This window comes from Oryctolagus cuniculus, chromosome 11, assembly GCF_964237555.1.
Source record: "Oryctolagus cuniculus chromosome 11, mOryCun1.1, whole genome shotgun sequence".
NCBI classification, from domain to species: Eukaryota; Metazoa; Chordata; class Mammalia; order Lagomorpha; family Leporidae; genus Oryctolagus; species Oryctolagus cuniculus.
In genome coordinates this window covers 15,436,362-15,463,117 of record NC_091442.1, presented here as the reverse complement: position 1 = coordinate 15,463,117, position 26,756 = coordinate 15,436,362, and the positions used below count along the sequence as shown (strand labels likewise).

The 26,756-nt window shown below is 52.0% G+C and overlaps 1 protein-coding gene and 1 long non-coding RNA gene across 5 annotated transcripts in view; one reads left to right on the top strand and one right to left on the bottom strand.

Annotated features, from left to right (window-relative positions):
- LOC103352311 (uncharacterized) overlaps positions 1–22,860 on the bottom strand; it is a 112,100-nt gene extending 89,240 nt beyond the window's left edge. For all 4 annotated transcript variants that reach the window (XR_007919615.2, XR_011379885.1, XR_011379884.1 and 1 more), the window contains exon 1: positions 22,724–22,860. This is a non-coding gene — a long non-coding RNA (uncharacterized lncRNA). The remainder of the gene's footprint in view (positions 1–22,723) is intronic.
- On the top strand, positions 22,836–26,535 carry SRSF6 (serine and arginine rich splicing factor 6). Its single transcript, XM_051846089.2, has 6 exons — positions 22,836–23,114; positions 23,343–23,491; positions 24,723–24,847; positions 24,986–25,194; positions 25,387–25,470; positions 25,576–26,535. Exons 1-6 carry the CDS (start codon positions 23,008–23,010, stop codon positions 25,934–25,936), a joined length of 1,035 nt encoding a protein of 344 aa, XP_051702049.2. The 5' UTR covers positions 22,836–23,007; the 3' UTR covers positions 25,937–26,535.
- The last annotated feature ends 221 nt before the right edge of the window (positions 26,536–26,756 follow it).

Sequence of the window (26,756 nt, the reverse complement as noted above, 5' to 3'; positions counted from 1 at the left end):
GCTTGCTTCTCTTTAGTTGTAGGGAGGAGGTTTTGTGCCAACTTCCTTTACAGCATCCTCCACCTAATTCCTGACACCTTGACACCAGAGCTTGGGACCAGGCCCAAAGGGCCCCTTCGCTAGGGACTTTCTTCCCCACATACCCAGCACAGCACTGAGCACCACTACTCACAGGAATCCCCTTATCCAAAGCTTTGTTTGCCTCAGTTTCAGTTAGACATGGTCCACTGAGGTCCAAAAATATTAAGCGGAAAATTCCAGAAGTCAACACTTTCTAAGTTTTAAATTGTACACCATTGTGGGTAGTGGGATGTCATCCCTCTCCCGGCCACTCCATCCACCCAGGACGTGACTCATCCCTTTGCCCAGTGTCGCTATCCCATACTCACCTTCCTTTAGCCACCTAGTGTCGTCTCTGTCATCAGACCCACTGCTGCGGTATCGCACTGCTTCTGCTCCAGCGACCCTGGTTTTGCTTGCTGATTCCGAAGTGCGAGCATAGTGACAGAGGAGGCACCACCAAGGCAAAAAACTGGGAAGGAAAGGTCGACTCTGGGATTATGTGGCAATGCTGCAGGGCTTATAGGGAAAGACATAATAGAAGTAGTGCTCAGGGCCGGCACCTCGGCTCAATAGGCTAATCCTCCACCTGCGGCGCCGGCACACCGGGTTCTAGTCCCAGTCGGGGCGCCGAATTCTGTCCCGGTTGCCCCCCTTCCAGGCCAGCTCTCTGCTGTGGCCCAGGAGTGCAGTGGAGGATGGCCCAAGTGCTTGGGCCCTGCACCCTGTGGGAGACCAGGAGAAGCACCTGGCTCCTGCCTTCGGATCAGCGCAGTGCACCGTGGCAGCCATTGGAGGGTGAACCAACGGCAAAGGAAGACCTTTCTGTCTCTCTCACTGTCCACTCTGCCTGTAAAAAAAAAGAAAAAGAAAAAGAAAAAGAAAAAGAAAGAGAAAAAGAAAAAGAAAGAAAAGAAAAGAAAAGAAAAGAAAAGAAAAGAAAAGAAAAGAAAAGAAAAGAAAAAAGAAAAGAAGTAGGGCTCACTACTATCCTTAATTTCAGGGATCCAATGAGGGTCTTAAAAGATATTCTCTGAGGGGCCGGCACTGTGGCGCAGCAGGTTAATGCTCTGGCCTGCAGTGCCAGTATCCCATATGGGTGCAGGTTCTAGTCCCGGCTGCTCCTCTTCCAATCCAGCTCTCTGCTGTGGCCCACGAGGGCAGTGGAGGATGGCCAAAGTGCTTGGACCCCTGCACCCGTGTGGGAGACAAAGAAGAAACTCCTGGCTCCTGGCTTCAGATAGGTGCAGCTCTGGCCCTTGCGGCCATCTGGGGAGTTAACCAGCGGATGGAAGACCTCTCTCTCTCTTGCTCTCTGTCTCTACCTCTCTCTGTAACTGTCTTTCAAATAAATAAAATAAATCTTTAAAAAATAAATATATACCTTATTAAAAATATATATTCTCTGAGAGTAAGGAGCAAGCACTGTACTTCAATCTTTATCAGTGGAGTGTGCAACTCACTTCCCCTCAGCTCCAAGTTCCAAGCTTGTTAAAGAAAAAAAAAATCACATTAAAAAATAAGCATTTGTGACACTTGTTAAAAACAACAGGCAAACACAGTTCAAGAAGGGCCATCTTGACAAGCACAGAGAACTGCAGTGGGCACCTGAGCAGGAGAGAGACTGGACTCAACCCTGATTCAGCAAGGACAAATGGAGACTTACAGCCAGAGAGCAGGGTGGCAGGTACGGACACAAAATCACTCACAGGACACCTAAAGGGTAGGGGATCAGTGAGTCAGTTCAAGAGAGCGCTTGCGAAAGGCAAGCCAAGGCGAGATTTTTCTCTAAAGCAGCGTGGCAGGATCCTGTAAGGTCAGAGAGGAAGCTCAAGGTCGGTCTGATCCTGCTTCAGCCTCAGAGGGGCAATAACAAAGTTCTGATCAAACAAAGCAAAGAGTCTACGCCAGCCTGAAAAGCCTGAAAAAACTCAAACAAATGAAGAGACGGAGTGGGAGGCTGCGGTTGGTGAGGGGCCCCTGACCTTTCAGGAGCCCCACAGAAGGCCAAGTGCTGGCTTTGGGGTCCATCCTACTGGCTCTGCACACTACTCACGACGTTTGGAGTCCATCCTACTGGCTCTGCACACTACTCACCAACAGGAGGCGGTGCGGCTTTCAGAGTCTGTCTGGACTCCAAGGAAGCCCGCTCCCCACAAAGTCCCAACTTGAATTTGCCTAAAGAACAGGAGCCCGCTCTCTCTTTGACACCATCCACATTTACATATAAATTGCTATCTAATGGCTCTGCCCTCCTTTATCTCGGCTCGAGATTCTAATGAGCAGGAAAAGTGTCCTGTGCCTGGGAACAGTGACGCCTCCAGGCAGAGCAAGAGAGAGAATGTGGGGAAAGGATGGGGGGTGGCTATGGCGCCCTGTCCCACTGGAACACCCTGAGGAAGGGTAAGAAAACAGCTGGAAATATGGTGGAAAATCAAGCATGCAAGTATGTGAAATCCGCTACACAATTGTGAAAAGTGAGTCATAATTCTATTTGTTCTGCCCAATGTACACATCACAAATATTTCAGACAGATGGAAACTAAAAGGAAAGATGAGCCAGGAGCGCCATCTGGGGTGTAATCTGGTACTAGCCTTACCTGCTCACATCCAGGCATCCCTGCAGGCACTGTGGGTGGGAGAGAAATGTTATAAAGTCCCCCTCCCCGCCCCGTGCACACAACACACACACACACACACACACAAACTCTACTGGGTGCCAGGCCTCTCTTAAAGCACTTTAAATACATCCTTTTATTTAATCCCCACAACCACCCGTGAGGTTGAAGTTCTCCCTTTACAGACAGGAAATGAAGGTTTGCCCACCGAGGTAACCAGCAGATTTGGAATTCACACCCAGTTCTGTCTGATCCTGAGGCCCTAGTTCATTTACACTTTACCACCAAATGTGTCCACTAGAACAGAGGGGTTTTTTTTTCCCCCTTCATTTTGTTTTTTGGCTCTTTTTTATTTGGGAGGAGACAGGGAGAAAGAGAGCAAGTTCCTCTCCATTGGTTCACTCTCCAAATTCCTACAGCCGGGGCTGGAGCAGGCTGAAGCTGGGAGCCAGGAACCCAACTCATGTCTCTCACCAGGGTGCAGGAACCCAGCTGTTCCAGCCATCACCACTGCTTCCCAAGAGCAGGAAGCTGCAATTCGGAGCCCAAGCCAGGAGTGGGGACATGGGCAGCGGGAGCATATTCCTTTGGTTTTTGTTAAACCACACAAATTTTTTGATAAGTTTTATATGACACAGGCGACTTCGGAAGGAAATGAGGACCCAAAGAAATATGCAAATCTGTGCATTTCTTATGCCAGGCTTGATGAAGCAGTAGATTGCAGGTCTGATCTACAGTAGGAAACGGCGACTTAGCAAGGTCTGTGTGTTCAGGTTCTTCTCCACGTCCCCCTTCAGAGACAAGGTGTTCTGAGCTCCAGGCATGGGGAGGACCCCTCTTGTAGGAGGGTGAGGCGGCCTGCCACCAGGGAAGGGGCCGGAGGAGGAGTCAGGGAGCCTCCCATTTCTGCCATCTACTCAAAGGCCTTCCCTGAAAAGACTCCATAGGCCAAGGTGCCATATTTGGGGGCAGCATGTTCTCAACCTTGGTCATCTGAATCATGGGCATGATTGAAAAGAAAATAATTTGTATTCTTTTTTTTTTTTTTTTACAGGCAGAGTTAGACAGTGAGAAAGAGAAAGAGACAGAGAGAAAGGTCTTCCTTCCATTGGTTCATCCCCCAAATGGCCACTATGGCCGGCGCTGCGCGGATCCGAAGCCAGGAGCCAAGTGCTTCCTCCTGGTCTCCCATGTGGGTGCAGGGCCCAAGCACTTGGCCCATCCTCCACTGCCTTCCCAGGCCACAGCAGAGAGCTGGCCTGGAAAAGGAGCAACCAGGACAGAACCAGTGCTCCAACCGGGACTAGAATCCGGGGTGCCGGCACTGCAGGTGGAGGATTAGCCTAGTGAACCGCAGCGCTGGCCAGAAAATAATTTGTGTTCTAGTTCAACTCATAACACTGTGTCCCCATGAGGCTATTTCCCCCAAGGAAGCGCAAACAATCTAGAATCAAAGCAGACAACTGGCTCTGAGTAAACACGGCAGCAGGTGCAGAGGTTCTTAACCGAGGTCCGTGAGTAGAATTCAGGGGGGTCCATAGACCAAAAAAAAAAAAAATACATCCTTAGTTCCTCCTACTTCTACCTGAAAGTCAGCATTTCCTTCAAATCTGCAAGGGTGACTTTGTCACCACTCGAAATGACAGGCTTTGGTGTCCTATCGGAGCAGAGCCGTTGCTGGTATCTCAGAATGTCGTCTGCCTCCAGCACTCTATCAGACTGGACGTGGTTAACAGACCTGCCACAAGGTCTCATCATTCAACATATTAACAGAGAAGCACTGTGGCCAGCCAGGTAGCTCTCAGAAAATAAAGTTCTGCCACGCCACGTAGTGCTTGCCAATTCCCACAGCATAAGCACCTCTACCCTCGCCAGCTGCAAGGATGGCTGTGCCTGACAACCCGTTCGCAAAGTTTCCTGAAACATTAACTCTCATAGTTGGCAGCACAGACAGAACAGCTCCGGTGCACCATCTCCACAAAAGTCGATTTTCCCGGGCTGCCTGCCTCCCTACACGCGCCTCTCTTCCCTGAAACTCCTGTGGCCCTCAGGCTTACAATGTACAATATTGTATTAATTTTAAAAGTGTACATATACACATATAAAATCCTTATTCCATGCCAGACGTGATGACAATAAGCACATAGCATGACCTATCACTTTCAAACTGCCACCAGTCCCAGAAGGCAGGTGTCACTGGAGCGGTTTTCTTTGGGAGGAGCAGATGAGGCCGTGCTCCCGGGGGACATCTGACAACGTTGAGACATTGTTGACTGTCATAACTGGGTTTGCTGCTGGCATCTAGATGCTGCCAAACATCCCGCAATGCACGGAACACACAGTCCACCCAGCAAAATCGGATCCAACCAAAAACGTCCATGGTACTAGGGCAAAAAAAATCCTGTATTACTGTTATTCCATTCTTTTTTTTTTTTTTTTTTTTTTTTTTTTTTTTTTTTTTTTTTTTTTTTGACAGGCAGAGTGGACAGTGAAAGAGACAGAGAGAAAGGTCTTCCTTTTCTGTTGGTTCACCCTCCAATGGCCGCTGCAGCCGGCACATCACACTGATCCGAAGCCAGGAGCTTCTCCTGGTCTCCTGGTCTCCTGGTCTCCCATGTGGGTGCAGGGCCCAACCACTTGGGCCATCCTCCACTGCACTCCCGGGCCACAGCAGAGAGCTGGCCTGGAAGAGGGGCAACCGGGACAGAATCCGGTGCCCCAACCAGGACTAGAACCCAGTGTGCCGGCGCCGCAGGCAGAGGATTAGCCTAGTGAGCCACGGTGCCAGCCTTCCATTCTTTTTTTTTTTTTTTTTTTGATAGGCAGAGTGGACAGTGAGAGAGAGAGACAGAGAGAGAAAGGTCTTCCTTTGCCGTTGGTTCACCCTCCAATGGCCGCCGCTGCAGCCGGCGCACCGCGCTGATCCAATGGCAGGAGCCAGGATCCAGGTGCTTTTCCTGGTCTCCCATGGGGTGCAGGGCCCAAGCACCTGGGCCATCCTCCACTGCACTCCCTGGCCATAGCAGAGAGCTGGCCTGGAAGAGGGGCAACCGGGACAGAATCCGGCGCCCCGACCGGGACTAGAACCCGGTGTGCCGGCGCCGCAAGGTGGAGGATTAGCCTATTGAGCCACGGCGCCGGCTCAGCCTTCCATTCTTAAATGTGGGAAAATTGCAGTCTACAGGGATTAATTTGTCCAAGTTCACAGTTTTCATACATGGATACTTCAAAAGTTTATGAAACCACTATATTCCTAAAGTTGTACTTATGAAATGCATGAAGTTTGTATTCCTTAAATAAGAGGTTTCTTTGGGGAAAAAAAAAAAAAGTTCATGATAAAATGGAATTCAGGGCTGGCACTGTGGTGTAGCAGGTTAAAGCCCTGGGTCTGCAGCACTGGCATCCCATATGATTGCCAGTTCGAGTCCCGGCTGTTCCTCCTCCAATCCAGCTCTCTGCTATGGCCTGCGAAAGCAATGGAAGATGGCCCAAGTTGGGGCCAGCGCTATGGCTCACTTGGTTAATCCTCAGCCTGCAGCACCAGCATCCCATTTGGGTGCCAGGTTCTAGCCCTGGTTGCTCCTCTTCCAGTCCAACTCTCTGCCGTGGCCCAGGAGGGCAGTGGAGAATAGCCCAAGAACTCGGGCCTTTGCACTCATATAGGAGATCAGGAAGAAGCACCTGGCTCCTGGCTTGTAGCGGCCATTTGGCCATTAGGGAGTAAACCAATGGAAGGAAGACCTTTCTCTGTCTCTGTCTCTGTCTCTGTCTCTAACTCTACCTGTCAAAAAAAAGAAAAAAAAAAAAGATGGCCCTAGTTCTTGGACCCCTGCACCTGCTCCTGGCTCCTGGCTTTGGACTGGCGCAGCTCCGGCCATTGCAGCCATCTGGGGAGTGAACCAGCAGATAGAAGACCTTTCTCTCCCTCTCTCTGCCTCTGTCTCTCTGTAACTCTTTCAAATAAATAAATAAATCTTTAAAAAAATTAAAAAATGGATTCAAAGGTAAGTTTTTTTTGATGCAAAAACATTTTGACATCCACACCTAGTATCTTCATAATATATATTTTATGAGTTTTTGAAGATGCTTGTTATGCATGGATTTCAAAAATGTTTTGCACCAAAAGAAACTTTTCATCCCATTTTCCATGAACTTCTGGAAGTCCCCTTGTAGTAAGTTCTGAATAAAAATTAGCTTCTACTCCCTGACTTCCCCTCACCAGATGCCGAGAGAATCGCTTACTGGAAAGGAACCATAATCTCATGCAGTTGTGGAATCTAGAAAAGCTCATCTCATCTGAGTACAGAATAGAACAGTGGCTACTAGAAGCTGGGAGGAGTGGAGGCTGCAGTGACGGGGAGATTGGTCAACAGCCACAAAAGTACAGCCAGCTCAGAGGAGTAAGTTCAGCAGTAGGGTGACTTAATTCACAGTGTTGTGGTGTATATCCCCCTAAAAAAGTAGTAGAGAGAATTGTTAATGTTTTCACCACAAACATAAATGTTTGAGGTGACAGATACATTAACTACCCAGTTAACCATTACACAATGTATACATGTATTGAAAGATCACATTATATCCCATACACACATATAATTATTATATGACAGTTAAACATTTAAAAAAGAAAAGAAAAGCGGCACAGCAGGGTTAGACTTGGCAATGCAAGTACAAGATAAATTCCAGGGAGGCTCAAGCACTGCACATTGGATGATCCAACCCCAGCTGCTTCTGAGGAGTTGAGAAGAACTGACCCCAGAAGTTATTCCCGGTGTGAGTCAGCCAGATGGCCCAGCGGCTGCCTGTGAAATTCGTGTAAGATGATGAAGTAGAAAGGGGAAGTGCAGATGCATTCCCAAGTGTTTATACTGATCACATCCTACGGGCTGGTGCCGTGGTAAAGCTGCCACCTGTGGTGCCGGCATCCAATACGGGCACTGGTTTCGTTCCAGTCCCGGCTGCTCTACTTCCCATCAAGCTCCCTGCTGATGCACCTGGGAAAGCAGTGGAGCGTGGTTCAAGTGCTTGGGCCCCTGCACCCATGTGGGAGACCAGGAGAAAGCTCCTGGCTTTGGTCTGGCCCAAACCTGGTCGTTGCAGCCATTTGGGGAGTGAAGCATCAGATGGAAGATCTCTGTCTCTCTCTGTAACTCTGTCTTTCAAATAAATTAAAAAAAAAAAAATCCCATTCTAGGTGCTGGGGATAGAGGCGCTGGCCCTTGTGGGGTGCAGTCTGGTGGAAGGGACAGACTGTGACGGACGCCACGAAGGCAGTGAGGTGCTATGTCTGTAGGACCCCCTTTATGCAGGGCAGGCCAGGAAGACTTCTTTGAAGAGGGGACCTGAGAGCCAACACCTGAGGATGAGAAGCAGCCATGGGAGGAGTGGGGGAGGCGACACCAGCACAGGGGGCTGGCAGGGCAGGTGGGAGGCTCAGAGGGGGCCACCAGGACGATGTCATTGTGGCTGCAGCAAGAGCACAGAGGGGCTGGGCGGGTCAGGACAGAGGAGGGCCCCAGGGGTCACTGCACCCTGGGATCTGTAGCTCTGTCTCAGCCACCTGTGTGTACACTGACCTCGGAACAGGTGTGATGCAAGTACTCAGGGCTGGACAGGTGAGTGATCTGGCAAGGGGTGGATGCAGGTACCTGGAGGGACCTCTGGCCTCTCTACTATTTCCCCCACTCACTTCCCTTAACCCAATACCTCTGCTGATCCAAGCTTCCCACACAGGAGCCAGGGCCCACAATGTGTCCGTGTGTGTGTGTGTGTGTGTGTGTGTGTGTGTTATTACAATAATGATGATGATTAAATAATCAGACCACATTTGGGAATCCTCAACTCCAAGGTCAATCGCAGGCCTGAACACCAACACACCTGGCTCTGTGCTGAAGCAATCTCACTAATAACCAGAGCTCTGGTCAGCTGCTGCCCACGCACAGGGATCCCTGTTCAATGACAGCCACACAGTCAGGTGCTGGAGAGCTGGGTTATCTTTCACAGGTGATTTAACAAACTAGGCTGTGCTGGGGGCGGGGCTGTGTGTGTGCAGGATTCTAAACTAGGGAGGCTGAGCTCAGAGAACAGGGGAGGCAGGAGGCCATGGAAACAGAACACAGAGCAAGTCCGGGCCAGCTGCTGCACGAAGCATCATGGACACACATCATCTCATTTAATCCTTCCAGCAACCTGTCTTCCCACTGTCCACTCGGAGACCTCACCAGAATCAATCAGGTCCAGGATCAGGACCCAGGTCTCCCTTTTCCTCGTGGAAATGTCCATCCCAAATCTGGATCAGGGACTCAAGGAGCCCCTGTATCCACTAGGGACTTAAGTGAGTGAGCCGAGTGGGTGGCCCCAAGACAAACTCGCCTCTGAGACAAGAGGACACACCACCCTGTGTGGAGAGGAATGAGAACAGAAGTGGCCAGAACTCTCCAGAAATAACGAATGCCCAGGAGATGAGCACAGGTCCTGGGAACTTGGGGATTCATCTGTGCCAAGGGGATAGTATTTCTAAAACCATCAGGCAAATGAGCATTTCACCCCCTCATTCACAATGTTCCATGTCCCTTCTCCCAGCACTTCCTAGACGTGAAATCTAAAGCGCTGATTCCTTTAAGAGGAGTGCTGACATCACCTAAAATCAAGAGGTCACAGGTTAGCCCCAAGTCTGAATGAAGGCAGCACTCTTAAAAACTGGCCTGGTTGGGAGGTGGAAGGAAGTTCCTAAATACAAAACCTGCGCACTATACAAGGGCAAAGCTTGAGGCCCTGCGTCTGGAGTTTATTATAAGCAATGAGAGGTGGGAATCCATGGGTGAGGTCAGAAACATGTCCACCCCATAATAGGTAATCTCCATGCCTGGAGATGAAACCAAGGAAGGAGAAACGTAGAGAAAATGTAATTAGAAGAATAACATTGGGACAGTGTTGGTCGTGGCCAGCAGGTTAAGCCACTGCTTGCAATGCTGGCTTCCCTCACCGAAGCGCCAGTTGGAGTCCCAGCTGCTCCTCTTTGGATCCAGCTCCCTGCTAATGTGCCTCGGATAGAGCAGATGAGAAGGCCCAAGTACTTGGTCCCCTGCCACCCACGTGGGAGATCTGGTTGGAGTTCCAGGCTCCTGGCTTAGGCCTGTTCCAGCCCTGCTCATTGCAGCCACTTGGGCAGCAAACTAGCAGACAGAAAATCTCTTTCTTTCTCTTCCTCCTTCTCTGTCACTCCACCTTTCAAATAAATAAATAAATAAATCTTTTTTTTTAAAGTCCCACTATTTTTTTTTTTTTTTTGACAGGCAGAGTGGACAGTGAGAGAGACAAAGGTCTTCCTTTTGCCGTTGGTTCACCCTCCAATGGCCGCCGCGGCTGGCGCGCTGATCCGATGGCAGGAGCCAGGTGCTTCTCCTGGTCTCCCATGGGGTGCAGGGCCCAAGCACTTGGGCCATCCTCCACTGCACTCCCGGGCCACAGCAGAGGGCTGGCCTGGAAGAGGGGCTACCGGGACAGAATCCGGCGCCCCGACCGGGACTAGAACCCGGTGTGCCGGCGCCACAAGGCGGAGGATTAGCCTAGTGAGCCGTGGCGCCGGCCAAAGTCCCACTATTTCTTAACATAGCCACAGTAGGAACCAAACTTGCAGCACATGAACTTTGGGAACAAACTACATCCAAACCCTGGCATCAGAAACAGAGCCCCATGGGACCAGTACTCTGGTGTAGCAGGTAAAGCCACAGCCATCAATGCCAGCATCCCATATGGGCACTGGTTCAAGTCCTGGCTATTTCACTTCCCATCCAGCTCCCTATTCATGTGCCTGGGAAGTAGAAGAACATGGGAGACCTGGAAGAAGCTCCAGGCTCCTGACTTTGGATCAGCCCAGCTCCGGCCATTGCAGCCATTTGGGGAGTGAACCAGTGGATGGAAGACCTCTCTCTCTCTCTCTCTCTCTCTCTGCCTTTGAGTCCGCCTCTAATTCTGCCTTCCCAGTAAATGTGTGTGTGTGTGTGTGTGTGTGTGTGCGGTATCTTTTGCAAGCAGCCTGGGGTAAGAGATTTCATCCTGGAAGGAGAGTGAACACAGAAGAGAGGATCTGCAGCTGTGAGGGGACCAGAGACTCTCACAGCTGCCAGGAGCCCTGACCTGCAGGACACAGCAGAGCGTGCAGGGAAAGCCAAGCAGCCACTCCTGTGGGGGTCACGGCAATGAGATGGGGAAAGAGAGCAGACGTGACAGAGGTTTGGAGGTGGGCTTGGAAGATCAGGAGGGGCACCGCTCAGGGAGAATCGGGGGAGGAAACCCCAGTTTTTTATGTTTTTATTTACCTGAGAGACCTTCCATCTGCTGTTTCACTCCATAAATTCCTAAAAAACAGCTGGGGTTGGACCAGGCCAAAGCCAGGAGCTGGGTCCAAGACTCCCACATGAACAGCAGGGAACCACACACTTGCTGCCTCAGAGGGTGCACATTAGCAGGAAGCTGGCACAGAAGCGGAGCTGGCACTCAAACCCAGGTGCTCCAACATGGAATGTGGGCTTCCAAGTAGCACCTTAACCCCTGCTCCAAACATGCGGCCCCCAGTTTCTTTTTTAAAGATTTATTTATTTATGTGAAAGAATTAAAGAGAGCAAGAGGCAGAGGCAGAGAGAGAATCTTCTATCCTCTGGTTTATTCCCAAATGGCTACAACAGCTAGGGCTGGGCCAGCTTGAAGCCAGGAGTCAGGAGCTTCATCCGGATCTCCCACGTGGATGCAGGGGCCCAAGCACATGGACCATCTTCCACTGTTTTTCCCAGCCCATCAGCAAGGAGCTGGACTGGAAGTGGAGCAGCTGGGAATTGAACCAGTGCTCAAATGGGATGCAGGTGCTGTAGGCAGTGGCTTTACCCACTACACCGCAGTGCTGGCCCCAGCCCCCCACCCACCTACCATTTCTACCTTGAGCAACTACGTGGACTGAGTGTGAGTACTCACCCACCGAGACGGGATGCTTAGGATGGGACAGTAGGGCCAGGACTGGGATGAGCAGAGATGCTCCCTGCAGGGAACCAAATGTAAAGGTGTACCAAAAAACTCAGTAATCAAGATAAATGGTGTTTTAATGCGGTAATTTTTAAAAGTCAAAATGAATGCAAAAGGCCCACGCTGAACAAGATCAGAGTACTGATTTATCCTCCTGCCTCAGGCTTCCGTGTGGCTGGGCTCAGCACCGTCACTGATTCAGCGTTGATTAAGAATTTTGATATTTTGCTCATCACGGATTTCCCTGCATTCATTCTTTAATGTAGCAGTAACATATTATCTGATTGCTGTGTTTTCTGATGCTCCCTTAAACCGTGCACCTGGGAAGAGGTCTTCACCCACCTCCCCTGGTCCCAGCCCTGAACAGCAGATCCGTGAAAAGGAGGTGACACACGGTCCATCCTGGATGGTCGTGGGGATTAGATGAGATCAGAGGTGTCAGAGCAGACCTTCGGGCCATGCTGGAGCAGACTCTGTGGGTACCTGGCTCACCCCCGAGGCCTCAGCATCTCAGAGCACACCAGCTGCCAACTGCTGTGACTCCTGTCCTAGAACTTGGAAGGATGGGTCATTAACACCCCTGGGGCTGCCCTCAACGAACAACCCCCGAGTCGGTGTGTAAGTACCCGTCCACTGGGTGGGATGATCTGAGAGGCAATTTGCATACTCATTACCCAGCGTCGCCCACAGTGCGGCTGGCTGCTTGGTGCATCCCTGTGCCCCATCTCTGTTCTCTACCCCTGTCACGGGGATTCCAGGGGTCATCCCCCATAACCACGGCACATACCTGAATCCTTCTCCTGCGGCCCACTTCTGGGACAACTCAAACCAGGAGGTACATGTGCCCTCTTCTCTTACACTGTTCTCTGTGGGAACATGGAATGTCTTTGCACACACTTACAAGTCTGATCATAGCCTCCAAGGAAGGACCCCTGACACCCCTCTCCTGGGAGGGGGCTTGTAAGGAGGAAATTGCCTGCCAGTGCTGGGAGGCCTGGATCTGAAATGGGCTCAGCTGTGTTCTTCTAATCTCTGCACCTTGAGTGGAAAGATAATTGGCAGACACCTTTCCTGGCCATTAATTCTTTCCAGACACCACTGAGCCCTTGAGGCAAGAGCTGATTGTCTGCAGCTCCTGCCAGCCTGGGCCTGAATTCAGAACAGGCCGCTTAACTCTCCCCTCACCCTCCTCACAGCCAATCACGCCTCTCCCTGTGCCTTCCACCGATCTCCTCCCAGAGCCCACGAGGGGCCAGAGGAGGCTGTTTGCACAGATCAGAGACAAGAAATGATCTTCAATCCAGAGGAACTATGGGTGAAAAGCCGTGCATGACAAATCCTGGAAGATGGGCCGATGCTCTGGCTTGGCGGGTTAAGCCACTGCTTGCAACGCTGACATCTGCACTGGAGTCCCAGTTCAGGTCTCGGCTGCTCTGCTTCTAATCCTGCTGGCTGCAACTGCGCCTGCAAAAGCAGCAGATGTTGGCCCAAGTGCTTGGGCCCCTGCACCCACGTGGAGACCTCGATGGAGCTCCTGGGTTTGACCTGGCCATTGCAGCCATTTGGGAATGAACCAGCGGTCTTTCTCTCTCTCTCTCTCCTCCTCCTCTCTCTCTCTGTCCCTCTGTGTCACTCTGCCTTTTAAATAAACTTTAAAAAAAATCCTTAAAGGTGGAGCCTTTGTTCATGCTTTCTGTTTAGAAAACATCTTTGCAACACCCACACTTGTGCCCATGGCCTCCACCCACCCACACTGGCAACAGCTGGATGCCATGGCATCATTACCACACCCATCTGACGGGTAAGAGGCTTGGGGAGGAACGGGGTCTTCAGGCCACACAAAGAGTAAGGGGGGAGGGCATTGGTCTAGTGGTTAGGATGCCACTCAGGATACCCACAGCCTATCTCAGAGTGCCTGTTTCAAGTGCCAGCTCTGTCCTGATTCCAGCTTCCTGCTAATGTGTACCCTGGGAGGCAGCAGGTGATGGCTCAAGTACTTGGATCCCGCCACTCACATGGGTGATTCAGATGGAACTCCTGGCTTTGGCCTGGCCAAGCCCTGGCTGTTGTCAGCATATGGGTGTCTGATTCTCTCTCTCTCTCTCCCTCTCTCTTTCTGCACTTCACATAAAAATAATTTTTTTTTAAATTTACCCATTTCAACTATACAGTTAGAGGGGTTTTCGCAAATCAATCTACCAGAACCAGAGAGGGTACATTCCTGTCACTCACTCCAGGAAGATCTCCTGCCGCCTTGCAGTCAATCCCCTCCCCAAGTCACCAGCCCCAGACAGCCACTGATCGGCTTTCCGTCCCCTTAGTTCTTCCCTGTCCAGTATGGTGACCTGGGCTGTAGTCCTGCAGGAGGATGTCAGACACAGAGATCCCGAGAGCCACCTCTCACCGTGGAGCCCGCACGTCTGTTTCAGCAGGGCTCACTGACGTCTGAGCACCGTGGCCTTGCAACACAACCATGGGCTGGCCCGACTGGCTCTGTCTTGTTCCTGGTGACGTGTCCTGCCTGGGCCAGGAAAGGTGCAGGAAGGACTCGCTTCCCTGCACTCTCCCAGGAGGGCATCTGTGCCGCCAGCTTGCTGCAGTTTCGCTCACTCCCCCGCCCTGTGACCCTGCAGGGCTACCGTTTGCTGCGGCCTCGCTGTCAGAACAGGGCTGTGGTGAGTGGAAGGCACGAGCAACCTCAAGGCACCCAGCAACGTGCTTCAGCTTCGGTCTGTCCAAGTGACAGCACCTGGAACTAACAATGGCTAAAATGACTGCCAGCCACAGGCTCAGGGCCAGCTCAGAACAGAAAACCATGCGTGCCAGCTCCAGAGAAGTCCTGCGCCGGGACCCCAGCTTTGCCTCCTGCAGGACTTCCTTTTTCATTCCTTGATAGGAGAGCGAGCGTCCACCCACTGGTTCCCTACCCTAAATGCCCACAACAGCCAGGGCTGGGCCAGGGCCAGAACAAGAAACCAGGAATTCAATCCAGGTCTCCCACGTGGGTGGCAGGGATCCAACAAGCTGAGCCTTCACCTGTTGCCTCCCGGGGTCTGCACTGGCAGGAAGATGGAGCCAGGAGCCAGTGCCAGGACTCCAGCCCAGGCACTCCAACGCTAGTAGCTGGCATCCCAACCAGCATCTTAACCACCAGGCCAAACACCCACCCCCTCATGAGATTGACAGGCCTGCGGACCACAGTACTGACAGGAGTGTGCTCCCAGTGCTGAGTGTTATCTTCTGATTTGCCCCGTGGCCTTGTGCTCTTCGCTTAACCACAGCCAACCAGGCCCTCCCCCTCAGTGTCTCCATCCCCCCATTGCCCGGGGACCCTGAGCAGCGCCCCCTGCCCAAGGTCAGCAGACACTGCGTTTCTATTCTGCCGCCTGCCCGCCCTACTTCCACGCTGAACACAAACATTGTCCGCCACAGGGAGCTGGCCCAGGGGACCGAGTCAGGAACCAGGCACCAGCTGCCACCATGCAAACAGCAGCCGTGGCTCATAACTAGCGAACAACACGACTGCAGACGCATCCAGGAGGACCAAGGTCAGCTCTGAAGGTCACACCTCAGGTCTCCTGTCTGAGCACAGGAGAGATCGGCAGGCAGACAATGGAGACTCAAAACCAGCTCACAACAGGGAGATTTGGAGGGCTAAGGACGTTCGGCCAGAAGACAAGTCACGCATGGAGGACCCGGGTGCCGCCCCAGTGTCTGAAAGACCCTCTTGGTGGGAAACAGATGCAGTATTTGCACAGCTTCAAGCAAAACTGGGACACTTCAACGCAGCAATGGTTTACTTTATATAAAGAACAACACACAGTGAAAGATGTCCAACAACAGCCTTGGGTGTCTAGTTAGGCAGCAAACTCGTCAGAGGAGTTAGTCAAGTAAGAGCCAGGAAGTTTCTGGATGAATACAGAGGTTGGCAATTAGAAGACTTGGATTCAGGGAGCCTGCAAAGACCTGTCTGAGCTGGCCAGAGGGCTTTCTGCCACTGCAGTCACAAGGATTAGCCACCAGGTGGCGAGCAAGCCACGCCTTCAGGGCCCTGGAGCACCTTAACTTAGAGAAAACCTGATGGGAAAACAAAGCCTCTCCCCTCCCACCCACCCACCCCCCAAAAAAACCATAAACAATTAATTTAGACAAATTGGCATTCAAGGGTAAAGACTAGAAATCAAATCCTTAGTAGAGGTGTAGGGGGGCTTAGATAAAGTAAGAAGTTGCAATTTTTCTCGAGATTTATCACCCTTACTGGTTTCCATGTTCGAGTGAAGTACGACAGACAGACATACGGCCAAGTGCACAAACCGTGCGTTTACACTGCAACAGAGTTTTGCAAAACAGAGAGCACCTATGTAACCAGCATCCAGCTCAAGAAACAAAAACTGACTGGGACCCCGGAGGCCCCACTGGTCACCACCACATGTTCTAGCACAGTGGAGCAGTTTTGCCTGCTTTTCCACCGCACAAACCTAGAAGATGCCAGGGCGGGGGCCTTCGTGTCTTCCCTCTGCATCATTCAGGACCTTCGCTGACGGCTGAGCGGTGGCATGAGCGGCATGCGACTCGTTTGCCTGTTCTGCAGATGGTCCACTGGAGAGCCGGGGAGCTTAGGGGCTACTGCACGGGGCACTCAGGTGAATCCCCAGCATGGGGGATTCCATACCCACGATTCCCTTGGGTATGGAACTGCCAGGTCACAGGGGAAGCCACTGGCAGCTTTCAGCTTTTGTGGACACTTTGGCAGACATCGCTATGTGGTTTTCCAAAGCGACTGTCACAATTCACACTCCCACCAGCAACGTCTGTGGCCCCCTAGCCACACCGCAATTTCTGTTTCGGTGGAGGGAAGGTGGGGCCCAGAGAGGGCACCCCTGAGCCTGAGGGCCCTCCGAGGGGTGCATCTGGGCAGCATTCGCGAGCAGGCACAAGCCCCAAGGTGGATGATTCCAGCCCTCGCCTCCCCAGCCCCTGCCGCTAAGCCAGGGCCCAGCGCAGTCTCACCCCACGGGCTCTGAACAAGCCCAGACGGCGTGGCTCTACTTACACAGTGACTGTGTCCAGCGCATTCCTCGGTGCTGGGGACACAGGAGTGAAAGACAGCATTCCTGCTCTGTTGAACCTTGCCTTCTACTGGGGCTGGGAGGAGAGGGCAGGTCCCGGTCCTGCTCTGCCCCCAACCCGGCTTCTCACCAATGTGCACCCTGGGAGGCAGCCGGTGAGCAGAGGGTTCAAGTATTAGGTCCCTGCTGCCCATGTCGGAGACCTGAGTTCTTAGGAAAAGGCCGCACACAGCCACGATGCTGAATTTGCTGCCAGCTCTGGGGCGTTTAACTGATTCAAGAGTCATTTCTCGTTGCCTACCGGAATGGCAGTGGCGAGCTGGAGCTCTGGATACATCGCAGGGAAGCTGAGGGAGGAAAAGAACTTCCTGGGACAATCTGGTGGAGCACACCAAGGCAGTCCAGCCGAGGACAGCAATGCCATACGGCACAGCTATGCAGAAGGCGACAGCATGCAGGCTGGTGTAAGCACGTGCCCACCATCCACGCCTAGCCGCGAGCTTCTCAGAACCGGCCTCATCGGCACGCGATGTGTGGCCATACCCCAGGCATTGTGGGCAGGGTGCTGTCTGCTACAACTGCTCAGTAAAATGACTGCTCGATACACGGTTACGGCCATAGGCAGTGTGCAAATGAACAGCTGTGCCTGTGCTGCCACGGAACCTCACTGACAACACAGGCGGTGAGAAGCGGCTGCGGCCACGGCTTACAGACGCACGGCCCCTCGTCGCTGCCTCCGACGTGGATGGCAGTGGCTGGCACATGGCAGTCAACGCAGCAAATACCTGTTCCGTGCACCTGACTCTTTGCAACGGCAAAGAGCATTCCACTGCTGGAGCATGCAGCCGTGGGCCTACAGTTCTAGGAGGGAGGGTGCTGCTCAAAGGCGATGGACCGGTGCCACCACTTCCTGGAGCCCCTCCCCACTCCTGGCTTCAGGGGTTTGCCCACCTCATCAGGCGCTCCTTCCCAGTCACCTTCCCTGCGGTCCTTGTAGGAGGCAGAATAACAGCCCCCCTGAAGATGCCCATGCCCTAACCCCTACAACCTAGGAAGACGCTGCCTTACACAGCAACGAGACTTGGCAGGTGTGACAAGGGAGGCCAATCCTGGGTTGCTGGGGCTGTCCCAGTGCAATCACCAGGGCCCTCCCGGCAGGGAAGCAGGACAACCAGAGAAGATGGGATGTGGGGAGCAGCGCTCAGCGGCAGAGTGGGCACGGAAAGGTCTGGACCAGAGCGAATGGCTTTGAAGACACAGAAAGGGCCCACACGCCAGAGAATGAAGTCAGAACTGGGAAAGTTAGAAGCTGGGAAACACCGACAGAAGGAATCGTCCCCGAGAGCTTTCAGAGCAAGGCAGCCCCGCTGCCACCTCCACCGGAGCCCAGCGAACCACTGCAGTCATGTGACCTCCAGAGCCGCAGGAGAGTCAATGTGTGTCCCGTTAAGTTACTACACTGGGGCTGGCACTGGGACGTAGCGGATTGAGCTCCCGCCAGCAAAGCTAGCATCCCGCACGGGTGCCGGTTTATGTCCCAGCTGCTCCACTTCCAATCCAGCTCCTTGCCAATGCGCCTGAGAAAGCAGTGGACGATGGCCCATGTATCTGGGGCCCCTGCACCCACGTGGCAGACCTAGAGGAAGCTCCTGGTTTTGGCCCAGTCCTAGCTGTTGCAGCCATTTGGGCAGTGAACCAGTAGATGGAAGGTTGTTCTCTCAGGGGCTGGCACCATGGTGCAATAGGTTAATCCTCCGCCTGCAGCAGAGGTGCCAGTTCTAGTCCCGGCTGCTCCTCTTCCAATCCAGCTCTCTGCTGTGGCCTGGGAAAGCAGTTTAAGATGGCCCAAGTACTTGGGCCCTGCATACACATGGGAGACCAGGAGGAAGCACCTGGCACCTGGCTCCTGGCTTCAGATAGGCGCAGCTCTGGCTGTTGCAGCCATTTGGGGAGTAAACCAATGGAAGGAAGACTTTTTCTCTCTGTCTCTCCCTCTCACTGTCTGTAACTCCACCTTGCAAATAAAATCTTGGCCAGTGCCGTGGCTCAACAGGCTAATCCTCCACCTGCGGCGCCAGCACCCCAGGTTCTTGTCCCGGTCGGGGCACCGGATTCTGTCCCGGTTGCTCCTCTTCCAGGCCAGCTCTCTGCTATGGCCCGGGAGTGCAGTGGAGGATGGCCCATGTCCTTGGGCCCTGCACCTGCCTTGGAGACCAGAAGAAGCACCTGGGTCCTGGCTTCAGATCAGCGCGTTGCGCTGGTTGCAGGGCACTGGCCGCAGCAGCCATTGGGGGGTGAACCAATGGAAAAAGGAAGACCTTTCTCTCTGTCTCTCTCTCTCACTGTCCACTCTGCCTGTCAAAAAAATAAATAAAATCTTAAAAAAAAAGATTGTTCTCTCTGCCAATCTCTACCTCTATCTGTAACTGCCTTTCAAATAAATAAACAAACTGTTTTTTTTTTTTTAAAAAAGTCACTAAAATGGTAGTGATTTGTTACAGCAATCTTTGGACTTATTTCAGGAATACAGAACCCCAGGGTATGGTCTGATAAATACATAACACACGGAGAGAAATGAGACAGGATTTCTTAAGGGAACTGACTCAAGCAATTATTTTAACAGATTTGAAATACTGACAATTTGATGAATAGAAAATGTTATCATGCTATTGAATTCTCATTTCCCTAACTACAGCTCACAAATTTTTAAAAATTTTATGTCTACCTATAGTTTTCAATTACTTATTTGAGAGGCAGAAAGAGAGAGAGAGAGAGAGAGAGAGAGAGAGAGAGAGCGAGCTGTCAGCTACTGGCCCATCCTCCAAATGCCTGCAAGAGCCAGAGGCTGGAAAGTCAATCCACACTGCCCACTGGTGGAAGGGACCAATGACTTGAGCCTTCCCCCTGCTGCTCACCGCAGTCTGCGTGAGCAGCAGGCTGGAATCAGGAGGCAGAGCTGAGTGTACAGGTGCTTCGGTGGGAGACGCAGGCATCTTTAGTGGGTGGCTTAACCACTATCTATCTATCTATCTATATATATATATATTTTTTTTTTTGACAGGCAGAGTGGATAGTGAGAGAGAGAGACAGAAAAAAAAGTCTTCCTTTTTGCCGTTGGTTCACCCTCCAATGGCTGCCACGGCTGGCGCACTGTGGCCGGCGCACCGCGCTGATCCGATGGCAGGAGCCAGGTGCTTCCCCTGGTCTCCCATGGGGTGCAGGGCCCAAGCACTTGGGCCATCCTCCACTGCACTCCCGGGCCACAGCAGAGAGCTGGCCTGGAAGAGGGGCAACCGGGACAGAATCCGGCGCCCCGACCGGGACTAGAACCCGGTGTGCCGGCGCCGCTAGGCGGAGGATTAGTCTATTAAGCCACGGCGCCGGCCCACTATCTATATTTTTAACCTAACTTTAAGTGTGACTTCTACCCACTAAATGCCAATATTAATGTATCTCTTCCCCAGTCAAGTCAACCGGCATCTCCACTCTTCCAAATGTCTCCTGTGGGGCAAAACTGCCCCCATTTCAACCAGAAGCCAAAGGATACTGAAGTTGTCCCACTCAAGGGGGGGGGGGCATTTTGGCACAGGGAGTTAAGCCACTGCCTACAATCCCCACATCCCATTTAAGGGCTGCTCCACTTCCAACCCAGCTCCCTGCTAATGCACCTGAGAAGGTAGCTGAGAATGGCCCAAGTACTTGGGCCCCTGCCATCCACATGGGAGTCCTGGATGGTGTTCCAGGCTCCTGGCTATGGCCTGGCCCAGCCCTGGCTGTTGCAGCCATTTGGGGAGTGAACCAGCAAAGATCTTTCTCTCTCCCTCTATGTAACCCTGCCTTTCAAATAATTAAATAAAACTTAAAAAAAAAAAAAAAAAGCAGGAATACAGAAACATCTAAAGAGCAGGTGTTCTTAGAGCTGGCATTGTAGAGTAGCAGGTAAAGCCGCCACCTGCAATGCCAGCATCCTATATGGGAGCCCATTCAATTCCTGGCTACTCCACTTCCCATCCAGCTCCCTGCTAACGTCTGTGAAACCAGCAGAAGATGGCTCAAGTCCTTGGGCCCCTGCACCCACATCGGAGACCCGGAAGAAGCTCCTGGCTCCTGGCTTTGGCCTTACAGAGCCCCGGCCATTGCAAGCATTTGGGGAGATTCTCCTCCACTGCAGGCCCTGGCCCCATAACTCTGCCTTTCAAATAAATAAAATAAATCTTAAAAAAAAAATAAAAAACAAAGACCAAGAACAGGTATTCTCAATGATAACCTTTACCCTCTTAGGAACCTGCTCCTCTCACTACCTTCCGAGTCACTGGTACCCCAGGGCTTGGTGCTGGGGCTTCTGCTTTCCGTTTAAGCCTATTCCTTTGTGCCTGGATCTGGCTCCCAATTCCCGACTGCAGCTTCCTGCTGCTGCAGAACGTGGGAGACAGGCGGTGGTGACCTTAACTAACTCAGGTCCTGCCCCGATGCAGGAAGACCTGGTTGGAGTTCCTGACTCCTGGCCCTGGCAATCGCAGGCATCTAGGCAGTGAACGAGTAGATGCAAATCAATAAAAAATAAGTTTTAAAGATAAATGTCAGGGGGCCAGCGCCGTGGCGCCGTAGGTTAATCCTCCACCTGCAGCACCAGCATCCCATACGGGTACTGGTTCGAGTCCCGGCTGCCCCTCTTCTGATCCAGCCTCTGCTATGGCCTGGGAAAGCAATGGAAGATGGTCCAAGTCCTTGGGCCCCTGCACCCATGTGGGAGACTGGGAAGAAGCACCTGGCTCCTGGCTTCGGATTGGCACAGCTCCAGCCATTGGGGCCATCTGGGGCGTGAACCAGCAGAAGAAAGACCTTTCTCTCTGTCTCTCTCTCTCTCACTGTCTGTAACTCTACCTCTCAAATAAATAAATAAAATCTTTAAAAAAAAAAGATAAACGTCGGGGCCACAACTATGCCCTAGCCAGTTAAGCTGTTGCCTGTTGCACCACATCAGTACAGGCACCGGTTCCAGTCCCAATTGCTCCACATCTGATCCAGCTTCCTGCTAATGTGCCTGGAAAAGCAGCGAAAGTCCTTGGGCCCCTGCATCGACAAGGGAGACCAAGCCACATGTGGAAGACTGGGAAGAAGCTCCTGGCTTCTGGCTTCGGATCGGCGCAGTTCGGTCCGTTGTGGCCAATTGGGGAGTGAACCAGCGGATGGAAGACCTCTCTCTCTGTCTCTACCTCTTCTCTCTGTGTAACTCTGACTTTCAAATAAATAAATAAAATATTTTTTTAAAAAAAAAGTACTTTAAAAAATGTCATTTCAGTTCTCGCCTCGTTCTCCAGCACTAAATGCCATCTCTATTGATAAACTCACAAATGCATATTCCCGCGCTTTCCAACCCTGGGAGTAGAGACTAGCATTTAGGACACGCTCTCCGCCGTGGGAGGGCTTGCTCAGCCTTCTCGGGCACCCGCAGCGAGCGTGGGATTCCCACGCACAGCCCAACCTTCGGGCGACTCAAGAGGCCGGCGCTTCATGAGGGGGAGGGGAACGGCTGAAGGGGGCGGAGGAGCCCCCGAGGGGCAGCGGCCCCCACGGCTGGGCGCCCACAGCGCGACCTTGGCAGAGTCACCGCGACCCCCTCGCGCGCCCCGCGGGTTCTGCTACACAGGCTGCTCAACCGCGTTCCCCACCAAAGTGAGCGCGAACCAATAGGCGGCGGGAACCCGCAGCCTCGTTTGGAGGACCCAATCAAAAACCAAGGGTCTTATTATGACAACCTTGAGAACCAATGAAAACCGGGGAATTTTTTTTTAGCGTCCCGCCCAAGCACCAGCCCCCAGGCGATCGCCCTATGGAAGTTTTTTAAAGGTGTAAGTCCGAAGACAAGTCCGCGGCTGAACCACGGGACACTGTATTCACAAAACTTTGTAGGGAGACTTGAGAAAATCAAGGTCGCGAACAAGCTAACACTTTTTACCGCAATCTCACGGGCTGCGGAGTCCACCGGCACCCTCCAGCCCCGCGCTCGCAGCGGGAAGGCAGCGTGTTGCGCGCTGACGTCACGCGCCGGGCCACGCCCCCTCCGGCCGCCCATATAGCGTAGCCCTGGCGCGCGCGCGCACCATTGTGTGGCTGGACTCGGCCGCCGCTGCGGTGTGAGGCGCGTGTTCGGGCTTTCGCCGTCCCCGCACCCGCACCGCGGCTACCGCCTTGCGGCCAGCCGTTCGACAGCCAGCCTCCGGGACCACGCCCGCCACGGACATGCCGCGCGTCTACATAGGACGCCTGAGCTACAACGTCCGGGAGAAGGACATACAGCGCTTTTTCAGTGGCTATGGCCGACTCCTCGAAGTAGACCTAAAAAACGGGTGAGTCGGGTCTGGGCGCCCGCGTCCGCGCCCAGCGCCCCGGGCCTGGCGGCGGCGGCGGGGGCCGTCCGGCAACGCAGGCCGCTGAGGCCGCGGCGCCGCGTGGCAGGGCCTCCCAAGATGGCGGCGGCGCGGCGCCGCGGGCGCGCGCGGGCGGCCGCGGGGGCGCGTACGTGCGCGCCCCCGGCTAACGACGCCCCCGCCGGCCCGGCCCTCGGCCGCCCCCAGGTACGGCTTCGTGGAGTTCGAGGACTCCCGCGACGCCGACGACGCCGTTTACGAGCTGAACGGCAAGGAGCTCTGCGGCGAGCGCGTGATCGTGGAGCACGCCCGGGGCCCGCGCCGCGATCGCGACGGCTACAGCTACGGAAGCCGCAGTGAGTCGCATCCCCGCGCGCTCCGCGTCCTTGGGACCCCGGGGGCGGACGCGGGCACCGGGGTGGAGGGCGGGGCTTCCCAGCCCGGGCAGGCGCGGGGGCCGGGGGTCGTTTGGTCCCGGCGCGCCCGGGCCCCGCCGCTGCCCCGCCTGCCCGGGGAAGCCGGGGGACACCGGAGCGCGGGGATTGGGTCCGGGTGTTTGCCTTGGGGCTTGGTGCGGGCCGCGGTGGGAGGGGGTGGCGTGTGCGGAGCCCCGTTGGCACTGACGTGGGTGCTGCCCACGGAGGGAGCGAGGGGCGGCCGTACTGACCGAATCCCCCGGCTCACCTGTCAGTGCCTTAGCTAGAAGTGGGGGAGTTGGGGTGGGGGCGGGGGCGGGGAAAGGGGCGGAGCCTGTAGTTAGGAGTTAGGAAAATTGGTGGGGGCAAAGAAAATGCGATTCTAACGTGGTACTTTACCACAAACTAAATCTAAAGAAGCTTTATGCTGCATTTGAACTGCCGGGGCATGTTATTGGGAGGACGGGTGGGGGTGGTTATTTTAAATGTTTGATGTTGAAATTGTTGCATGTTGAATTCAAACTTTTTAACAAGTCCTTGATGTTTCAATTTGAAAGTGACCAATGGGGCTGAGGCTGTGTCCACTGAGGCTAAGATGACTGCCTTTCCTGATTGGCCTTGGCTTTTCCATACATTGTGTGACCCTTGCCCTATGACCCTTTGGCTGACCTTACCGGAAGCCATGACGACAGCAGCCTTTTGCCATTAGACGCAGGGTGATGGTGAGGATTCCAAGGGTTAGACAAAACTGGTTAATCTGAACTAGGTGACTGTTACCTTGCGTGTTTTGTGGCCAAACCACCACCAAAAACCTCACACTGTGATGTAAGTACTTAGTGTAACTAGTAAACATTTTTGTAAAATGTAGAAATGCATGTAATCAGTTAAGTTTTATATTTTACAATGTTCTGTAAAATAAAACTTAGCGAGGTAAATTGAATAAAGGAGCAGTCACTCTCTAACAGATTGTAGGAGAGGTTTAGTCGGATTTAGTCTATTTGACTTGCCCTTAATTTAATTTATGGCAAATCACAAATGTATCAAAGGTTTAGCAGTGTAATAGCAAAGTCCTACTCCAGTATATGAAAGTTGATATGTTTGTACTAACTTTCAAAAACGTTATCCATCCTTACCATTGCAAGCACCTGATTGTTCCCTTCGTGTGATAAAGGTGGTGGTGGTGGATACAGCAGTCGGAGAACCTCTGGCAGAGACAAATATGGACCACCTGTTCGTACAGAGTACAGGCTAATTGTAGAAAATCTTTCTAGTCGGTGCAGTTGGCAAGATTTAAAGGTAAGTGCTACAATGAAAGGGGTTAAGATTCATGCTGAAAGTAAACTCTTTTGCAATCTTTATTTTTTTAAGAACTCAGTATGGTATAGATACTTTCCCTCAGATTTCTGCACCTGAGCAGTCTTGTTGCTGTTTTAGGATTTCATGCGCCAAGCAGGTGAAGTAACCTATGCGGATGCTCACAAAGAACGCACAAATGAAGGTGTAATTGAATTTCGCTCCTACTCGGACATGAAGCGTGCTTTGGATAAACTGGATGGTACAGAAATAAATGGCAGAAATATTAGGCTTATTGAAGATAAGCCACGAACAAGCCATAGGCGATCTTACTCTGGAAGCAGATCTAGGTAACTTGTTTGAAGAACATGGAGAGCAGTAACTGGTACTTCTGGTTATGCATCTTGGGTTCTTTGCCATATGCTTTGTTAGTGCATTTAATTTTGTGGTAAGCAAATGCGTTCTGTGTGTGTGTGTGGCTGATCTGTTGATAAGGCACAAACATTGTTGAGGTTAAGGGCTCCTTGTGGGTTCTGTTACAGGTCACGTTCTAGAAGAAGGTCACGAAGTAGGAGTCGCAGGAGCAGCCGCAGTAGATCTGGAAGTATTTCTAAAAGTCGCTCCCGGTAAATATTGTGTTGTCCTTTTTTTCTGGCTGCTGCTGTGCTTGTTCGTGGGGTGCGTGTGTGTGCTGCAAGGCATTAAAAGAAATTGGGCTTTTCTGTGTCCAGATCCAGGTCGCGGAGCAAAGGTCGATCGCGTTCTCGATCAAAAGGCAGGAAATCTAGATCGAAGAGCAAATCCAAACCCAAGTCTGATCGGGGCTCTCGGTCACGTTCTCGAAGCAGATCTAAGGATGAGTATGAGAAATCCCGAAGCAGGTCTCGGTCTCGCTCTCGGTCCCCCAAAGAAAATGGAAAAGGTGACATAAAGTCAAAATCCAGATCAAGGAGCCAATCTCGTTCCAATTCACCCCTACCTGTTCCGCCCTCAAAGGCTCGTTCTGTGTCCCCTCCACCAAAAAGAGCAACTTCAAGGTCCCGTTCTAGATCTCGTTCGAGGTCAAGGTCCAGGTCGAGTTCCAGAGATTAACTCAGAACTCTCCATTCTTTGCACACTAGTACAGAACTCTTTCCTACTTGCTTAGGCAGTTACTCTTCCATGTTTGTACTTGTCCTCTGCAACAAGAGGAATCTCCTGAAAACAGGGGCACACAGAAATTTGATTTGTGGCCAAATTTGATGAAAAAGATGAGGTTCTAAAATGGTGGCATGAAAGACCCTCTCCCTTCTTTGTAGAATTAAGATAACTTTGATTTTATAGCTTTTGAGCTAAAATAACTTTTGTAAAGATTAAGCTCAATTAGATTTTTTTTAAGTATTTCAGCAGGATCTGCTGCAGGGGTTTTTGTTGTTTTATTTGTTGCTTATTTTTAAATTAACAGTTTCAAGCTTTGGATACTTAAGGCTTTAGAGGGAGAACCCAATTTTCAATTATGTTGGCTTTTTATAAAGCTTGAGTTATGTAAGATTTAAATAAAAGTTTGCTACCAAGATGATTGCCTTATTGAATAGGTCACTATTAAATTCTTTCAATGTTTATCTGCTATTCGTGGAAAAAATGTAAATTTTGCGGAAGTGTAAAACAAGGCAAGCCTCAGACCAGCAATAAATTATTCAGTTTGAATAACACTATTTTGTGCTGTTAATCAAATTTGCCAAAGTTTTCATCTGCCCCCTTTAACAAGAAGGGTGAAAATAAGTAGTAGTTGGTAGTCGGTCTGTTACACACAATTTTGTCTAAATTAATGGGTTTTAAATAATGAGACTTTTTCCAAACTTAAATTTGATTGAATGCCTCAAGAAATAGCTCCTAATCCTTTGGGTCTTACTCAACTAACAATCCCACTTTC

Excerpts from the sequence above, each read along its gene's own strand:
- SRSF6 (XM_051846089.2), top strand. The coding sequence starts at position 23,008 with ATGCCGCGCGTCTACATAGGACGCCTGAGCTACAACGTCCGGGAGAAG. Across the intron at positions 24,848-24,985 it reads GCAGTTGGCAAGATTTAAAG|GATTTCATGCGCCAAGCAGG; the intron begins GTAAGTGCTACA and ends TTGCTGTTTTAG. Across the intron at positions 25,471-25,575 it reads ATTTCTAAAAGTCGCTCCCG|ATCCAGGTCGCGGAGCAAAG; the intron begins GTAAATATTGTG and ends TTCTGTGTCCAG.